Below are 20,175 nucleotides of genomic sequence, written 5' to 3' on the forward strand. Positions count from 1 at the left end.
TTTAAGCCAATCATACATACCTTGCTATGGGCGTTGTGACTCGATGTTCGACGTTCGCACACGGTCCTAAGTTATTGCATACAAAAAACTGTGCTGCAACGAAATACATCAAGAAGGTCAGTTGGATTTTGCTGCCCAGGGCGAAGCCGGTATGCATTCGCATGCATCCAGGTCGTGATCAGTCCGCTGCAGCTTGAGGAAATTTTTATCACAATAAGGTGCATTACGTGAAAAATAAAATCTGCACCGAGAAGGCGTCAGTTGTTTGGATGGTGCTTGCAAATCTTCTGTGACATCATGCATGTCATTAATAAAAAGCAAAATTATGATGTGTTTACGTATTGCTTGTTATGACGGCGTCGCTGTTGTTTTTCCAATCACGAACGCGTCGACATTGACCATAACGAAACTCATCATCGTTCATGAATTATAATTAACCAATTCCCGCTTTTGTATTGTTTGTAAACTTGATATTTTTATTTTAAATCTGAGGAGCATTAAAAGGTTCAAAGAGTAATTTGATTAATAAGACTCAAGAAAAAGTAACATTCAACAGGAACACCATATCTGAAAGGTCATACATAGTCTTTGGGCAAAAAAAGCGAACAAAAATCGCTAGAAATCGGCAATAAAATCACGAATTGGACTTTGCAATATCTAAATTGTTCGATTTCGGCAGTTCGTATATGTGATCCAAAGAACGGCCGGAAGTCACTGTGGAATGTGTGACGTAATCGTTTGGTAAAGTTTTCACAATTGGTTCCGAAATCTATTTAGGTAATTTGCATTAAATAATGATGCAAACAACAGACCAGCGGCTGAATATTAGCTTACCGTTTGTTCGTTTGTGTAACTACCGGTCCGTCTTCTTCGGTACATCTGTAAAAAAACGCTTAATGTACGTTTTGGTTACAACATCAAAACTTTTACGCCATAACTACTCAATATGTGGAAAACTTAACACATTTTTATATTTGCGCGTTTTTGTCAAGTGATAAATATTAAAATCGTGAAATACGCGCTATATAATCTGTCGTGCCAAACTTAAGCGAATAACATTGCATTTTAGTGCACGGTTACCTGGAAGTTGAAAAACATTCGTAAAATATCAAGTAAGAATTTTTTTTAAAATTGCACTTACAAAAATGCCGATAAGTGCTGCCAGAATAACTGCAAGCACCAGGAGTGCCAATAACGGAAGAAGATCGGGATCATGAGCTTGCACCACTGGAACATTGGTGGAACCGTCGGGCTGATGAATTGGCAATAACGCTCGATTTGGCACCAGGTCATTTCTATTTGTGTATTCAAATTCCGTATGGAACTGCAGCAGCTGTAAGTCGGCCGCGGACGTACTGCGGTTTAGCTGAAAAGACACAACACACGAAAAATTACTAATTATAGCAGGAATTTTATGTGGTTAGGGCTTATACCATTTTAGAGAAAAAGTATGCAACATCCGCCGAGCGATCTCCGCGTAAAAGCATGGACAAGGCGATGTGGTGCTGTGCTGTGGTTAACAACATGTTGTCCACAATATTTTGATGAGAAAGGTCATTGAGCATTTGGGTCATCGTCGCCTTAATGAACTCCTCCGTCATTTCCGGTTTGTCCACATTTGGAGCGAATCGCATCAGCACTCGTACTGCTGCGATTTCAACAGGTGCTATAAAAGAAAGATGGATACGTATACTGCACGCTGCAGTGAACTACAAATGTAACACGGTTTAATAAATAACCAGGCTGTTTTTATTGCGGATAAGCCGGTCAGTCGCTTCTTTTCAAGAAGTTTCGATCCACATACCACAATCGCGTTCTCCACGGGAGAATTTGCTCTCGTCCAGGGCATTTCCGGATTCATCAACGCACCAACATTTTTCGGAGAAATGATCAGCAAAGCACTGAAGCGGTCGGTATTTGCCATTGTCATGACACTGAGGATGATAAATATCGGCCATAACGGAGCGCTCCATCGATTCGTGCTGGCATTTCGTTGGCAGTGCATCGCATCGCAATTCGCGGCCCCATTTGTCGACAAATTCGGCCTGACATGTGCATGGATTAACACGGCACTGCGCCAGTGGGTGCGCACATTTGGCATTTTCGCACAGTCCGGTGCGATTGCAGGTTTTCACACCGACGCCAGATGATAATTTTGGACAAACCAGTAATTCTGAAAACACAAATGCGGTATTATTATGTCCATGAAAAAAACAGAGGCATGAGAACAATAATGTGTACAACTACAGCGCCAAAAGCTTAATATCCCTATGCTTCGGCGTACACACTCATATTCAACTTAATTCACGAATTTAAATTGTTACACCAAAAATATAACCGCACCTTGAGAAATAAAGCAAAGACTGTTGAGTTAAGATAACCGATTAAAAACTGGAGAAGCGCTCGGCTTCCAGTTGATCGAAGCTTAAACCATTACCAACCTAAAGGTCACTTACGTGGGCATCTTGATTCGCATGCTTCTTTAGTATGGAAGTTGTTGCCATTGCCGTGACATCCTCCATAACCAAATTGCTCACACTGATGGGTATTTTTGTTATAGAACCAGCGGTCAATTAAAGCACGACACGGTCCAACGCTCATATCTTGCATGCATATATCTTCCGCTGCAATACATTTTACTAATACAAAAATTCTGCTGTTTCCTGTTTTTGTCCATGCATTATTTTCCACAAATAATTATTGATGCAAAGCAGCGTTCTCTGTGAAATGAAATTGCAGATTTCCGTGATCAGCACTTACGTAAGCATCTTTCTCTGCATTCATCCAGGTTAACAAAGTTGTTGTCATTACCATCACAGCCTGAATAATTGAAAGAATGACATTCTTGGGTAAACATGTTGAAATGGAACCGCTCCAGGCTTCCGTTGCATGATCCTGTTTGGACTTTTTGGCTGCAGGTATCTACGAATTAATCTCGTCGTTACCCACGTCAGTACAATTTCAAAGTGTTTACTCAGTACCTTGACAGTCCACGCTTTTACCAACGGAATCCACAAAGGTCACCGCACATTCGTTGCACGGATCAGCAGCACAGAAAGCGTCGGGACGGTTTGGACAAGTGGCATTGCGGCAGGCATCTTGGCATACCTTGGGCGGCTGGCCAGCTGGACACAGCGGTCGGTGGGCGCCAGCAATAATTCCGTTTGAATTACACTGAATTTGTCCGCGAACAACGGTTTCCGGTTTGACACTGCCCTTTTCATCCACACACCAGCAAACCTCACCACTGCACTGTGTCCATTCGTAGTCGCCTTTGATGTTGCACGTTGGCAGATACACCGGCATCAATACATGTTCCACTAGAAGCAGACAATGTTTGGTACAATTTTTTCAATATTTATACAGTTGACGATTTTGTTATTTAAAGAGTAACATGTTGCGCTATTTAAGCTTTCTGTCAGTTTACCAATTTAGGGTTATGCTTGAATATAATTTACAAAAAAGCAGCTTACCAACTGGTTCTGTGCAGACCAAGTCACAACTGTTCTGAGAGCAACATTTGCTGTTTCCCGGACATTCCAGATCGCTAACGCATGCTTTAGTGCAAGTCCGTACATCCTGCGGTGAAGCCGGCGAGAGGCCTACTACGTCGCCGGCATGCTGGAAAGGGCACTGGCCGGGTTTCGTGGTCGCCACTGGGATGGCCGGGACGCACGTGTATCCACACCCGGCAAAACAGCACTTGGCATCACCCTGGCACTGTGAATCCCCGTGGCATTCAATGGCACAACCTTCGTGGGGCATCGCGAAATATGGTGGGCAGAAACCGGCCTTATCGGATGTGACATTACCGGGCGGTACGATATGAACGATTTCTGTAATTGTTACAAAACCTCTGTAAGAATCTATGCTGCTCATGCACGTTGAAGATTAAGGACTTACTCGATCCATCAGCGCTTGATTTCGTTCCGGGAGCCATCAGGGGAGGAGGTATTTTGAGTTTAGCAAAGTTCGGTGAGTACATCGCAGAGAGAAAATCTTTCTGACATTCGGTGAGTCCTAAAATCACACAGACTAATATAAAACAAACATCATAACAAAATGACTGGCGCTTATCAGGACACGAAAAAGTCAGAGGTTCACGGTAAATTTAATAAAATTTTTATCGACTTATACAAAACATTTATTCATGCTTAGCCAAAAAAAGAAAGTAAGCAAAACACAATGCATGCAACAGCCTAATCTACGCCTTCTGATCTTTGGCCAGCTGCATTAATTTCCTTCTGGCCATTTAATTTCCTACAGTCTGAGCCATTTATTTACTACTAACCTTCGAAACAGTCGACTTTTTCGTTATTTCCGCCGTAGAAATCAATTCTGCATGCTCCGCATGGACTGACTTTACACTGAGCTTTCGGATTTCCCAGACAAATTTGGTGATGGCACATCTGAGGATCACAGAACTGTACTGGCTCGTTCTCTGAGCAAATTTCCGCGGAGACATTGGAAGCTATCACGTCTAAAAAGCGGTAACGTAAATTTTTTTCGCCCGCAAAATGTCTCAACCGTGCAACACAACACTGCATACTTCTGTTGCAATCAGGATAGCCCCGTACGGCTGTGGACATGTCGGCCTTTCCATCATGATCCACACACCAACACAATCCCAGCGCTGGCTGACATTGTACCGGCAACCATGAACCATCGTACTCGTCACAATCCGGGATAAACACCGGGACACGACTGACTGTCTGTCGTTCAACTGCGGTCAGCCGTTCATTTTCACACGTGGACATTACTACAACAAATAATATTATAGTACGAGTTGTATAATGACAAATTATTGTAAGTAATGTAATGTTGTACTTATTATTAGGATGAAAAATATTAATTTTATATGGCACTCGCCAGATATGTATGAGTATCTTGGTACTCTTATGCGTTGCGACAGTACAAAATTAATACAATTGTATAAATGCGAGTGCAGATAAGGCACCACCCAATTACCTGGGCACAAGTCACGACACTGAGTTTCGGATGCAAAATTATTTCCATTGGCGTCACAACCGGAATACGTAAACTGTAGGCAATTCTTGCTTTTTTGATCGAAGTAATAACGCAGAATGGACGAAGTACATGTTCCGCGGACGACAGGTAAGAAACATTCATCCGCTAGAATGAAAACATGACGCTTTTACGCTCACATTATGTTAACGCAATACGGTCACCGAAAGTTTCTTACATGTTTTCGGGCAACACATAGTGGTTCCGGAATGGTTCGTGCACACATGACTAAGAGGGCATCCAGCGTTTCCACCACACAACTCCGTCGAACTGTCAGAGAGCGATACAGCGGTCGGAGCCAGCGGTTTTCCCACCAGACAGAAATCCGTATCCATTCGTTCTTCCGCTGGTGCGTGGGTGTGAGAGAGCTGTTTCTTGGTATGACCGGTGGCGGTTGGAGAATCGGTGACGGTGTCCGTTGTGCCGACACTGCAGATCTTCTCGCACTCCTCCGTCGTGGCAAAGTTGTTACCGTTGCTCTGACAGCCGCCATACAAAAATGTTTTACATGCCCGTTGGACAGGATCGTAGCCCCAGCGCGGAATGGTGCCGCGGCATGGACCGGTTTCCAAAGGTAACAGACAGACGGTGGCTAAAAGGTCAACCATATCTTCAGAATGAAATTCGCTTACACCGGCGTTTGTTAACTTGAAGTGAAATAAGCAACAAATTTAAAACAAGGTAAAATAATCAACATAACATCATTACTGTATGCGCATAAGTCCTAAATAAATATATAATTCTGTCGCGAAGCATACATTCTTTAGAGCAACACACTCCAGCACGGTTTCCGGTGGCTTTGGAGCACGTATATGCACTGGGACAAGCGCTGTCGCTGACGCATTCACGGGGCTGATTGGAATTAGCTGACCGAAGTGGTTCACCAAACGGACATGTCTGCACTGGTGTGGGTAAGGGAGCGCACACTGGAACCCGCGAAACGATGCCATGTAAAGAGGGAAGCTCCATCACTTTGCACTCGTGAAGAGGCGGGCATTCGTACATCTAGAAGTAAATGCACAGGCGTAAGGATTTTCCAGTAATTTCTATATCTGCATTTCGTTGTCGTTTTCGACAAAAATATTTTTCGTAACGCACATCGCATTTGTCTTCGCATTCGCATTCAGGACATCCATCAGTCGCATTACGTACAAAACCAAAAGGACAATCCATTCGGCACATCAGTGTTTGGTCACATGCATGTTCATCTAAAGCGGGAACGAACATAATAAACACCATTACCAAGTGGTGCAATAAATGTCACCATTCGATTGCGCAAACGTTTGCTAATAAATTATAATAAGCATGTTCTACAATCTGACTTAGATAATCTTCTATAATCGCAAACTGAACACTCGTACCGCGCAATCCCGTCAATTACTCATATTCAGATACAAATCAATTACTCATTTCAAAAATGAATTGTCAACATCCTATTGGCAATTTGGTGCATTGTACCAAATTGGTGCAGTGCAATAATCTGTGCAAACGTTAACCTTACCCAACATGGCGCAGGTGACATTCTCGGCAAACTTTCTCCGTGTTCCGTCGATTTCCTGTCCCCGATCATCAACACACCAGCACATTTCCTTACGATTATCGCATTGTTGCGGTTCAAAAGCCCCACCCGGAAGACACTGGGGAATAAAGAGTCTGCCAACTGAATCCGGCTTGGCAAATTGAGACATTCGAGTGTACAATGATTTTTGCTGATCGCACACTAAAAGCGTAAAAACAAATCATGAAGTGCTCTTTACACGGATACCTTTTTTATGGCAGTTTGCCGAAATTTGTATAGCAATGTACATACTAATTGACAAACTGTTTCCGTATTTTCTTACCTGTTTGGTAAGCTCCTTCAGTGCAGGTGCGTCCGCAACCGTTGGAACAGCATTTCGATAATCCCGGGCAGTCGCCATCCGATTCACATTCTTGTTGGCAACTGCCGCGGCCATCCATGGCCGGCACTGGACAGTGTCCAGGCTTCTTTACAACCGGCCCTGCAAAACAAGAATTAAATTAGCAGACGCCGGCAAAATCGCATACTTATTTCGCGCAGTGCAAATTATATTATACCATTCGGTTACACAGGATGAGCCACCCAGCTTGCTACACAATACAAATCTATTTTTTTAAACTTCGACAGTTTATTTAAATTTAATCAAAAAATGTTTAAAAATTTATTTCCCCCACAAATTGTGGCACAGTGTAATTCGTAAATCCTAAACAGCTTAGTTCTGTAACTATTTAATAACTCCCCAAGTAATAATTACTACTAAGTACCTTTGCATAAGGAATCGCACAATTCTTTGCTATGGAAATTATTCACGTTCCCCTCACATCCACCGTACAGAAACTCCTTGCACTCTCCCAGCTTATTGTCATAATACCAGCGTGGGAATGCCGCTCGACATGGTCCAGAATCCTTAGGAAAACTGCACACGTCCACGGTTTCGCGCTGACAGCACACACCATGCTCGGATTGCGCAGGATCCAAAACACACTCGTGCGTAACGGGACAGTTGGGCTGTGCTGATTTGGGGCCACACATTATGAGACTGCGAGTGCGCTCGTCTTCCAGTGCACTTCCGAAGGAGCATGGATTCGTGGCGATACTAGCATTTGACACTTTTTTCTCCGCACCTATGATGTATACATGCTTAACACAAGCTCCAACAAAAGAATTTTATCTCACAAAAAAGTCCATTGCTAAAATCATGTTCACCAAAAAAGTTTAAACATTTCCCATACTTACACTGTGGAAGATTTGGGCATGGATCTTTAGCGCAAGTTGTCGTTACAAGTTTACATTCACTTCCAGTAGGACAGTTGATATTCTACGGACAAATACGCAAAACTGAAACTACTGAAGACAAGAAGTTATGGCATGGTGTTAAGAAGGAAAATTAAATGTTTGGTATAAAGCTTTCGTTCACTTCTACTCCTCCAACAAACGCACACCATGAATACAAGAAAATACAAAAATTATGATGTTTTCTTATGGTTGCAACAAGCTTTTTATTTTCTATGCTCACTCCGCAAGGATTGGCGCAATCACAAACCGGACAACCGGTTTCCTCGTCCAGTGCTAAATCATACGGGCAAAATATGCGGCACTGTGGATTGCATTCTCGGGGCTCTGCAATAAAACGAAAAGAATTTGGATGCCGTAATAACAGTCCGGAACAATCCTCCACATACTTGCGCAGTCCAGCGGCCGGCCTTCCTTCGTTCTTGTGCCAGGCTGTTCACGGCCAAGGTTATCAACACACCAGCATAATCCATTAAAACATTGTTGTTCTTCATAGCTGCCTTTGGCATCACAACGCGGTACGGGCAGCCGTGGCGATGTTGCGGCCAGCTTCCCAAACAATTCGGCATGCACTTGACAAGCTATATGGGTTGTCAAAGTAAACATGTACAATTTGCGTTCAGTCACACTTGACAGTTATTCCGTGCTTAAGGAAATATGCAAAGTTTAGTCATCTTATTGCCAAGTACAGTTTAATGAGAAAATAACCTGTTTTGGTAATGGCGGCCATGCATGTCAATCCGCAAGCGCTTTCACAGCATTTCTCCGTGTCCGAACATTCCCGATCCTTGCTGCATACATTTCCGCACTGTTGTGGACCGTTAGGATTGGAGGTCACCGCAGGGCACTTTCCGAGGTGATCAACTGGTTTCGTTAATTGCAGCTCGTGGTTTGTCGTCTTTGCCGGTTTCGATGGAGTACCTACAGAGATACACATTTTACTACAGCGTACAGCTGCCTATACGTAACTGGTTAGTGAAATTTAGTGTAATATTTAATGCAAAATTAATTATTAATTTTTGCGGGGATTTAAAGCGAGAACAAAACTGCTTTGAATTTTTGCAACAATTACGCGGTTATCGTTGACATTATTTGGAAAGATTACTGAATGTCCATGATAGATGACGTACAGATATTAAACTTTTAGCTACATAATATAAAAACGAATACTCGTATTTATGTGCAATACTCAATTCAGCGAATAACAGATAGAAAAAACTGGAAAAAAATGCCATTGATGACACATAATTAGAAAAAACTGTTTGTATTCTATTACGCATCAGATGCTTACCTGGTAGCGGACAGCAGACACCGTGTCCTTCCGCATCCATCGGTTCACATTTGGTATGATCCGGGCACTGCGTCGCATCAGCTGTGTCACCGCAAATCATGTAATCCTGCGTTCGGTTGTCACGCGCCGGCGAGCCGTAAATGCACGGATGGTCAATATTACGGCCTTCTTTACCTATACAGAAAAAACCACGCTTTGCCAAAAACAAAAAACAGCATTAACGGCGCAAAAATTATTTGTTTGTTTGCTGTTTACATGTTGCAATCGTTGGACAGGACGCTTCACCGCAATCAAGCTCAAGAAGATTACATCCATTTGGACAGCCCATTTCCTGATAATAAGCACAATCATGCTTGTTTATGTCACTTCACAGGCTAGTTTACAGTATACTGTGGGTTTAATCATTTACTTCGCATGGTAAGTGGCAAGCGCAAATCGGACAACCATCGGCATCAAATTGGTAGCCGTGTGAGCACTGCAGATCACATTTCATTTCCCCGCAAGATGTTGGAGCTGTCACAGAAAAAAACCGTTGTCGGTGCATGCTCAGCGGCAAAAAAAACGCGTGCAAGCAGTATAGCGGCTAAGACATAAGCGAATAACTATATAGTTTAGAGTTACGCGAAATACCACTCGTTACCTACTTGCACATACAGTATCATGACAAGATAATATTCAATATTCAAGCAGCTTATACGGCAGAAAATTAGGAACATTTTGTGAATATAATGCTAAAGCCGCACATCTGTTTTACTTAATCATAAGCAATCGTTGGCTTGTAAGGAAGCAAGAAAAATTAAAATCTAATTTTGACTTTCGATAATGCGGATAAAAAGTTAACACGTACGATATACCATGCTGTCTACTAGTCATATTTAAATTGTGTTTAGTACTGATTATGATTTTCGGTCGGAAATTAGCTTAATTCATTACCCGAGCAGTTCGGTCGAGAGCCATCCAGCCGTCTCGTGCCGAATTTCTCCACCCCCGTCACCGCATCGACGCACCAGCATTTACTGCCGAAGCACTGGACGCCGGCATATTGACCATTGGGGTCGCAGTGCGGTACGAAGACACCGGGAACTTTCTCTGAACCTCTCCGCTGTGCTTGACAGGCTAAAATAATCAGACTGATGACTTGGGCTCGTCAACAGATAAACACGGCTTATTTATAGCCAAAACCGTTCTTACGGGTTATGGTCAACGGTGCTAAACAAAGCGACGTGCAGTTATCCGAACAGCACTTGGCATCATCGTAACAATCTTGATCGACTTGGCACTCAACCACACAACTGTTGTCGTTAGCGCGCTGAAGAGGCGGACACTGCCCCGGCTTGAGAACTGAAAACACAAACATTTTAATAAGAAACATAACACATAAATAGCAGTTACCCTGCTTCACAATCTTCGATAAAATTTTGTGAACATTTTTCGCAAACAGTTTTGGTCAAAAGCTTTACATACAATATATTCAGACAACATTATGTAGACACATTTTTCTAGTGACATTACTTTTTAAAGCTCTGCATATTTGGAAATCATTAAGAAGTAATTTCCTTGAAATTTTTTGGTTTATGGGTTAAAGGAAACAAATTATTTTTTGACATTTTTAGGCGAATTTGCTGCAACTTCAGTTCCGCGAAGGCTGTTGTTTACCCGCACAAAAATCACAGCGTAATGTCAAGTGCACTAGGCAGCATTATTTAAAAAATTAGTTCTCTACAGCGTTCGTAGCTGCTGCATTTTTTATCAATCAAGTGATCATACTCGTATATACACCTACAAACGACATATCAACACCACCACACAGCCGACTAATAAATCAGTTCTCAACGTACTGTTCTGCGGCGTCTGCGGGCAACAGACACCGAACTCTTTGTTAGGACGAACGTGGCAATCAAAGCCAGCTGGACATTTGGATGTTTTGATAGTATCCAATAGGCTGCACAGGAAGTAGTCTTTTCTGTTGCTATCAACCAGCGCCGGAAGACCGTTCGGACAGTCCACATCGTCGACGGCGCGAGCCGCACCTGTCGCCAGTCAAAGAAGAACATTACACCACTCTGATCGTATATACGGTGTACAAATGATATCGAGTGGCCTAGTGAATGATATCGGTGCTTGTCAGAAAAAGTGTCAATCTCGTGACGGAAACCTAATCCGCGCCGGTCTGTACGGTGTAACATGCGTGGACGTACATTTGCTAATAGGAGGACATGGATCGGTTACACATCTGACATCTTCAGTGATACAGCGCGTACTCCTTGGACATTTGATGTCCTACAAGATTGATTCACCCCATCAGTTTGGCACTGGTAATGCGAGTCAAAAGGCGGACAATTGCCGCTACAAGATCAGTCTGTTTTTTTCGGACTCGCTTTCTCAAGTGTATAGTAATTACTTCGCACGCGTCGTAGCACGAGCACACTGGACATCCGTCTTTGTCCATTTGGAACGACTGCGGGCACAGCATTCGGCATTCGGGATGCGGACAGGCACGCGGAGCTGAAATTAAAGAAACCACTTATTAAAAATTTTAAAAAAATAATACGAGCACAACAAATATACAGCATATCTTTACTTTTATGCTAGTAATTAAGGAAAACACAATTACAGCAAAATATACTCGTATTACAAAAATCGCTTGCATTTGATTAAAAAATTTCTGTACTTCTAGTCCACATTCTGAATTTAAGGATAACAAAACTGGATATTCCCTGTTTATGATCTACTTAAAGCTAAGAAATTTAATTAAAAATCAAGAATCAGTTCTTACCGGAACAGTTAATGGGTGTGCCCAGTGCGGCTCTTGTTCCGGGAATTTCGAATCCGGCCTCATCGACACACCAGCAGCGATTCTTATTTTCACTGCACTGGATGGGAGTAAATCCGCCGGTTCGCTCGTCGCATTCCGGCTGGAAACCAGCGGCTCCATCTATACTGCGAGCGATTTCCACCACCGCTGTTTTTTGGTGTTGACAGGCTGGAACGACAAGAATGGTTTTTACCGCGGAATTTCAACCACGAAAATCATTCCGAAAATTGTCGGACGGCATACCGGTAAATGCTGGCTGCGGTGGTGAGCAAACTTTGATGCGACTCTTCGATTCGCAGCATTTGAGGTCATAAGGACAATCGAGATCATTGGAACATTTCTGAATATCGCCCGTAATAAACAGTTTATGCGGCGGAGCACATAATCCTTCCTTTAATATATCTGTCAAAAAAACCGCGTTCTTCCGAGAAAAAATCACGTATTTAGGAATTTCGTGCTTACCGGCAGAGATTAATCGCAACAAACAGATAAAACAAGATAAAATCAACGAAAAACAATTTAATATAAGATTCCTCATGGCGGTGAATTATATCCCAGTCAAAATAATCCACTAATAAGGAAAATGATGAAGTAGACCACCATCCAAAATAATGATGAATATAAGAATCCAGTGCAAGTTAACTGTAATCAGCAGAGATTCGACCTGAAAATTAAATCGAATGCATTTTTAATTCCGGAATCACAGCAGCGTGACATCAATAGTGGCAAAATGAATAATATTAATGGGTCAATTCAGAGTTACCCAAAGCAACTGTGCGGCAATGAGGAGTAATGCTGTAACTGTCTGTAACCGTTAATATGTAATGCTATTGTAAGACAAGTAAAGTGATCGTAAGAAAAGAATGGCATCATAATAAACCCAATGAATAAAGCTTTGCGACGAGTGTCGCCGGCGAAAAAAGCACAATAAAGCCTGTCCACATAGAATAATTATGTACGTGCGTCACAGGTACATGTTATACTCTTGCAATAAATTGCATAATGTTGTCGAATTACGGTGCACTTTAATAGGCATCCAACTGCCATGCCGGAAAAGCGAGTGATGTGCATGCCAGCGAAGTATAAACATTTAATAAATTTCGTAATTAAATGCTAACATCAGATCATGTTTTATTAAAACGGAAAAATTGTTTAAGGTTGAGATAATAGTAATCGAAAATACATCACGTGATTCACGTCTTGTAAGTGATCGACTTTTTTTAAATTGTACTCGTACTGCATAGAATGCAGAGCATCTTAATTTAATCAAGAACGTAAACATATGCTGCCGTCCTTGTAAAATCATTTTAATTAAGAAAGGAACTCAATTATTATGGAACACTTTTCTTTTACATTTCTAAAAGTTTGCAGGAGAAGAGCGGTATAAAAACTCACACAACTGTAGCATCCCGGGATATCACCGATAACCGATTGCAGTCACTGCATAGCGGCTGTTACTTCCGAAGATTTTGCAACGAAATGCCGGCAGAATTCGTAAAATTTGGTAGCACGTATACTGCATATATATGTGTAATCAAAATAAAAAAAATCACTCTAATGGTCAGTCAGCAGAACAGAAAAGTTAGTAGTGATTAATTAGAACATCTGCATAAGTCAGATATACAGTATACTATATAACGATTAGTAAGCGTATTCATTATACGCTGCGAAATTGAGTAACAGTTCCGCGAGTAAACAAGCATCAAAGTGCCAAATGATTTGCAGTCAGTTGTGCAGGCAGATGTACAATTAAAACACCTAACAACGAGGGTTTAGAAAATGAACATAACTGCAACAAATAACAAGTGTGCAGTAAGTAACTGACTGGCCCATCATTAAATCGGTCTATAACGAGCGCCAACCAACTTTCGCATCCGGAACCGCAGTGGACATATGGGCACATAAGCGGCGAACTAACGCGGAAGCCAATCAGGCTGCACCACTGTCTTAAGCATGCACTGAGTCATTTGCATAGAAAAGAAAACTAGTCGAAAAGTGGTGGGCTCGTACGATTAAGTGAAAACCACCTTGCAGATCCTCCATGCTTAGACGGAAATGCTGCGTACAGCTTACCAGCTGACCATCGACCGTCGAAAAGCAATTACCATAACGGCAGGTCAATATTTTCACGCATTTACATTAACATCAGTATTAACACGAGCTTTTGAAAAAATTATGGGTACTGAGTAGTTGAAAGATAACTTTCTTTACTGATTGCAGCAATCTAGGTTCCTTACTTTCCTGGGTACTCGTATATATATATATATAGGCACCTCTTCCCACTCCCGCACATTATAGGCACCACTTTTCGCACCAGCTGGCTAATTATACTTCTAGGGATTAAGCGCCCTTTTTCCATTTCAGTTTAAGAAAATAAGTAGCAGTAAAATTCAAAAATGGTACTTTTTATTCGGGTACCGCGAATAAATTATGAATTTGCCCGTTAAAACACTTAGCTTTTCACTTTTCAGCCGCCGATAATTAGGGATTCGGTATGTCACCTAATTTAGCGAATTATTAATGCGTCTTCCACAGTGACCAGAAGGTCATCTCTGGCGTTCGGTAGCCCATTTGCCAGCTTCCTTCCTGGCCGCCCTGGGCGACGTGCAATGTAATCGTTCGGCCTTTGCAGACTGTATCACTTTTGCCTTTTGCCAACCAGCTCCTCTTCGTCATAGCTTCGGAAGCTCCGGATACGGCGAATACGATGTTAAAGGGCGATGGTCCAGAGGCCAGTTCGACCAAGGATATATTCGAACTTTTTGTCCGTACTCTTCGATTCCGGCAGTCGAAGCTGGACCACCGTCTTTTGTTTGAAATATACAGCATCAAAAGCTGGAGCTGCACTTGCGGCGACAGTAGGATATTCATATATTGCTCTACATGTATGGATATATAACTTCTCCGACAGAATTTTACGCTTTAAAATGCGAAACGGACTTATGTCGTTCTCACTTCTCCGCCAGGTTGACGGTTTTCAGTTTATCTGTTCCGTTGCTGTCTCCAGTGGTGGTGCATATTGTCGCAGAGATTTAACCGCGAGATGGCTTTACCTATCTAATTATCTGTAATTAAAGATCCAGTTTGCGTTTCCTGTTATTATGCGAGTATGTTATTTAATTTATTGTCTTGTGCAACGGGATGTTAATTATGGAAAGTTCTTTCTCGCATGTCGATGGTAGTACGCGGTCGTTCTGTGCTCTGCTTTGTTTTTAGCTCATTGAGAACAAGCGGGAATTCCAAGGAAGACTTCGACATCCACGCTATCTCCCCAATTTGTCCTTGTCGCTGCTACAATACGTAGTAAGGTGCAAAAGAGGTGCCTATAATAAACGGGGCGGGCAGGGTGTCCACATTGACGGTTTCCTACTTTATTATACCGAACACCAACCGAACGAAATCTTTCAAGCCACGGCAAAAAGACAATGCATTTTTTTGTGAACAACTGGAGTCACGGGAAGAAAGTGAAATCTTCGAAATGTGTTCGCTATATAGATATATAGTTGTATGTACAAGAGCAATCATGTACTTTCAGTTAAATAGTCACTATTCTGTCAGTAGAAGTACAGCATCGTTCGGGCTTTAAGCAGCAACAGGTGAAAAAAGCAATCGGATTTTACCGGTTGCGTAATACGGAACGACAGGTAAATCTGTCTCATACATGCAATACACGAACGACCATAGTCTGTAATCAAATCCATATGGTTGACCAGAAGAACGAAATAAACCAGGTCAATCGTAATTCTCAGATCTGTTGAGATTACCATTTTATGAATCAGTCATCACCACTACCCGGATCTTACATAATATTTAGGGTTGTACTCAATATTTACGTTGTCATCCCAAAGTAAACTCATTCGATTCGCAAATGAAGTACGTACAAAATTAGCATGCCTAAAGTGGAATCGTAATGAACGCACTGTAACAAATAATAAAAAGCCATTTTCGGAAATCTTCCGTGGCCACTGGTCAGGTGAAGCATTGCCTACCTTATTTAATGATACACTAAACAATTATACTGTATTGCACAATAGATGTTTGTTCTCTGCGGGTGGCAAAAAGCTAGATGTTATGGAGATACCATTTTTATTTGGAATTTTAAATAGTAACAAAATGAGTGAAAAGTGTTAAAAAACCGGTAAGCTGTGATTGTTATTCCCAAAACGCAACACAAAAACTATTATTTTATTTATTACGGTTTTGTTGTGTGATATATAAAACGTTGATTAATGCTGCTGCAAAAACATGAAGCCGGGCTTTGGCAGAAGACTGCTACCAGTAGGGAGATTAATGATACTTCTAACACCGCGAAAAATATTCGCTAAATCAACAAACTGTTCAATTTATTTTGATTATATTATACTGAGTGGTGCTCGTTGCTGTACATATTGAGAATAAATTTGTATTTATTCGTATTTCATAACAGTCTTTTAAATCACAATTCAGCTCTTTTTATAGACGCATTGTGTTGTACATACCGTAAACGTTAATGAAGATTCAGATAACGCAGGGAGACGTCAGAATGGCATTCGAAAACGTAGAGTAGGGTTCCTTTTTCTAGCCATAAGATTCCGTGACAATCGACCAGCGATGTCAGAAAAAGTCCAGCTTAATCACAAAATCACCAGAATCCAGCCCAGCGAGTCGACTGTTTACCGGAATGCATCGGTCATTGCTTCAACGCTTAGTAAACAAATGCATGGAATGTTGATCGGCAAAAAATTGTAGCATGCGTAAATGGTAATTGCAAATGGACGGCGGTAGATTGATACCAAAAGTATGTCAAGATATGAAGGCAACCAGAGACGAATCTAGAGATTCATGTTTTTTGCTGCATTTAGCGTCTGTTTCTCACAACGCACCGTAACTACATATGTATACGTATTTATTTGCGCCGCCTTGAGACTTCTACACTCACCGCTGATTGGTACAGTATGTCTGTATAATTTTACACGTGCTGTTACACCGGCACATAAATACTTACAACTTTTTCTGTCATAGCTAATATATACATCCGTAACATTACACAATATTACCGCGCCACCCATGTGTTTCTTGAAATAATCAATTAGTATTATCACTGACAAGCGCCGGATAGTTATCTAATTCTGATTCCGCGTTCAAGATAATCTTGACGATGACAAATAACCCAAACGGCATCCACCGCTTCCCGCTAGCCGCAATATAAAAGCACCATTTTTTGACGTAGATACAATACAATATACAGATTCACCGGCATCATGGCATGGGCCACGGATACTGCCTGATCATGAAATGTGATTTAAGGGTTGGTAATAACTTAGTATTCACTAATTTACCATCCAATCGTGTGTAATGAAAGTACAAAATTTGAACTGATATTCGTCACGGACATGAATTAAATTAGTGCATGAAAGCTGATTTCTTTGCCTCCAAATAAATATGCTAACAGAAGGCTTTGGTATCGTAATCGGCGGCGAGTAGCCCCTTAATTTTCCAGAAATTGTAAACGTAATGCTTTTTTCAGTTAGCGGTTCCACAAAATATCACAAAATTCCACAGACTGTTTCCATTAAAATTTTGGATTTTTATGATTTTTCAGGCGCATCCTGTGGTCACGAAGAAACAACAATAATTTCAAAACCTCTGTTTTGCATCTTTAACACCCGGTATATACTTTCAAATCTTACGAGAACTATAATCAGCGGTACTTCTACGAGGGATTGTTAAATGTGTCTAACTGCCCAATTCCGACGTACATGATGCGGTACTTGAAAAATATATTACAGATTTCTGTAAGGAAATTGCCTGGCGCAAAGTAAATTTGCTCTATGCGCCCGGAAATTCCTCGCCGAAATTTGTTACTGCTACCATTAAGGTGCATAGGAGATTAAATCTCTAATATATTCCAGCTTGCTTAAAGAATTCTTAAAAACAAAGCAAAAGTTGGCTACAAAGTTGTAGATTAGCATAAAGTATTGAATTTGTTGATGCTTGCAAATTTTAAAATTTAAAATTCGAGGCAAGCAACGAATGAAATCAAGATACAACATTTCGCCAAGTACCGGCCAAAATTTTGTCTTCATGATAAGTTTTTATGCCCACTAAAGTGTCCGCCGAAAACAGAAGATTTCGGATTACGGCAGCAGCACGAAAACCCGGGTGGACAAAATTTAAGATCAAAGTTTGTTTTAGTCGTCGAAAAACCGTTTTACGCGAGAAGTTCGATTTTCCTGGTGAAAAATCAGATCTAGAAGCGTACCAGAAGTTCAGAACCACCAGACCAGGTATACTAGTAAAACCGTAACCTTGGTCAGTAAGCTGCATCCACGGTCCACCGATCCTTTTGCTTTAAAAAGATTGGGTCAAATGCATAGATACAAAAGGCGAAAGAATTGCAACCTTGCAGTTTCATGAAACCTTCCTTCGCACAGGTGCGAAATGTGAACGTTAAATGCGAATGTTTCTGAAGGATGGTGACTTCCAAAATCTCAGTTCTGGACTTTCGGTTCCACTGAGCGCGTTTAAAAACTGTTTTAATACCAGACTAAACATTTTTCAATCGCGCAGCTCAAAAACTGTTGTTAACAGATCTTCAAATTTGGCTCTGAATGAATAACGCCGCTTCTGCTGTGAATAGCGGCTCTTAAATACTAAGGTTACTTCCGTGTGCAAATCACGTACAGTATGAAACTACGAGTACAGTACTTCTAATTTTAACAAACAAAATGTAATGTAATGCTAATTGTAAGTACAAATAAACAGCGGGTTAATTATTTCGAAATGGAGAAGATGTGTATCAGAGGAAAAGTGACGCTATTATTTACTAGTTTATGAAAATCTTTAGTCCTGTTGTAGTTTTTGTCGTAGTAAGTTGTGCGTTAAAGTAAAAATAAACACAACCTGACAACGCGCCAGGAATTTTCCGGGCACATAGCAAATTAATTATGCGCAAGAAAATTTCCTAACGCATAGCACTTTCGGTTATTTAAATATATAGTCTATTAAACTAAAAGATTTACTCGATAACACTCGCACGAAAAAGTCAGACAATTTCTACATCACCTTATATGCAAATGGGATCAGTCAAAAAGTATACCTCGTCGATAGTACTTTCTGAGTATATAAAATTGCCAATTTCTATTTTCGAATTTTGGAAGAATTTTGACACAAAGCCAGCTATACTTGCTGTGTTATTGAGAAGGTCACGGGCCGGCTGGTGGTGATCACTGCCACTGTGAACTGCTGCTAATGGGGTTCTTGTACAAGATGAAGAAGAATTTAAAGCCGTCTCGCTAAACGGTCTTGATTAATTTTTAGAGTCTGCTATCGATGGCAGAGATCGCATCTTCAGTTTCGGAAGTTTTTGAAATTCTGCCTATGGCAAAAGAAAATCTGGCTTCGAGCTCAAAATTCTTGCAATATAAAAGATTACCACAGCCATCGGGTAGCTACAGTAATAAAAAGACACGAACAACTGCGCCCATGACCCAGTACGTGGTACCATATTCGTACTCGTAATACATCTTAAGGAAACTTTCGCTTTCGCGCATTCCCAAACAGATTTTTGCATTGTTTCATTGTATTTAATAGCCAATTGATTTGTGCATACTGGTGTAAAATAAGTCTGTGTGTGCAACATCCGGTTGGAAAGTTATGGGTGAAATAAGATGCAAAACTAAATGCGAACAGGTGCACCAAAAATCTCATTCTGATCGTGAGTCTCACTTCACCCAATCGGATGTTGCGCACCAAACGCTTTTCACGTCAATGTGTTCAAATAGTTTGGCTAACTTGGCTGCAAAATGTCATGGAAAACGCAAAACAAAACAGTTTGGGAGTGCGCGAAAGCGAAATTCTAAGCGCAAAAGCAAAATTTGTGTGGATGTCTACGAATATGATAGTAACGAATTCGAATATGATATGTACCGGGTCACTTTCCTTAATTCGACGCAGGCGATCAACATAAGTCAAATTGACGCATACAGTGCAGTTGCACGGATGTGTTGTAGTGTGTAGATGTTAGGAGCGCTGTCCAGCCGGAAATCATTGTTTGTGCACATTTTCGATGCAGTGGAATCGGAACTGCCGCAGGGCGGCATGAGCCTTTTTTCCTCAAATGACTAGGGTAGGTAGTTGCGGTGCACTGTACCCACGATTACGAAACGGCTAATTGAGCTAGGATAATGGCGATGATAGCAATGCTCTCCTACAGTAACTGCATGTTGCTGGTTAACGAGTCCGCCACCGTGA

At 41.4% G+C, this 20,175-nt stretch overlaps 1 protein-coding gene and 1 long non-coding RNA gene across 4 annotated transcripts; one reads left to right on the top strand and one right to left on the bottom strand.

The window, feature by feature from the left end:
- Positions 1 to 472: 472 nt before the first annotated feature.
- Positions 473 to 16,810, bottom strand: LOC129584903 (uncharacterized). Of its 3 annotated transcripts, none has more exons than XM_055477321.1 (35): positions 16,422 to 16,810; positions 12,406 to 12,607; positions 12,187 to 12,345; positions 11,905 to 12,111; positions 11,530 to 11,633; positions 11,327 to 11,408; positions 10,967 to 11,158; positions 10,320 to 10,469; positions 10,062 to 10,244; positions 9,538 to 9,641; positions 9,384 to 9,459; positions 9,129 to 9,302; positions 8,546 to 8,758; positions 8,227 to 8,418; positions 8,061 to 8,164; positions 7,781 to 7,862; positions 7,309 to 7,668; positions 6,867 to 7,025; positions 6,527 to 6,745; positions 6,124 to 6,233; positions 5,784 to 6,030; positions 5,204 to 5,617; positions 4,969 to 5,133; positions 4,550 to 4,759; positions 4,292 to 4,480; positions 3,904 to 4,020; positions 3,474 to 3,836; positions 2,982 to 3,320; positions 2,761 to 2,922; positions 2,457 to 2,624; positions 1,805 to 2,173; positions 1,434 to 1,666; positions 1,142 to 1,366; positions 835 to 879; positions 473 to 769 (listed from the first exon to the last, which is right to left on the bottom strand). In XM_055477321.1, exons 2-35 carry the CDS (start codon positions 12,479 to 12,481, stop codon positions 635 to 637), a joined length of 6,327 nt encoding a protein of 2,108 aa, XP_055333296.1. In that variant the 5' UTR covers positions 12,482 to 12,607; positions 16,422 to 16,810; the 3' UTR covers positions 473 to 634. The 3 variants fall into 3 exon arrangements, with proteins under 3 accessions (XP_055333296.1, XP_055333297.1, XP_055333298.1); XM_055477322.1 differs by lacking the exon at positions 16,422 to 16,810 and adding an exon at positions 13,339 to 13,739; XM_055477323.1 differs by lacking the exon at positions 16,422 to 16,810 and adding an exon at positions 12,707 to 12,831.
- LOC129584904 (uncharacterized) lies at positions 3,441 to 5,584 on the top strand. Its single transcript, XR_008689946.1, has 3 exons — positions 3,441 to 3,975; positions 4,330 to 4,490; positions 4,565 to 5,584. It is a non-coding gene; the product is annotated as an uncharacterized LOC129584904 (long non-coding RNA).
- Positions 16,811 to 20,175: the final 3,365 nt, after the last annotated feature.

The sequence above is a fragment of the Paramacrobiotus metropolitanus genome, unplaced genomic scaffold, assembly GCF_019649055.1.
Source record: "Paramacrobiotus metropolitanus isolate TYO unplaced genomic scaffold, Prichtersi_v1.0 Parri_scaffold0000015, whole genome shotgun sequence".
Lineage (NCBI taxonomy): Eukaryota > Metazoa > Tardigrada > Eutardigrada > Parachela > Macrobiotidae > Paramacrobiotus > Paramacrobiotus metropolitanus.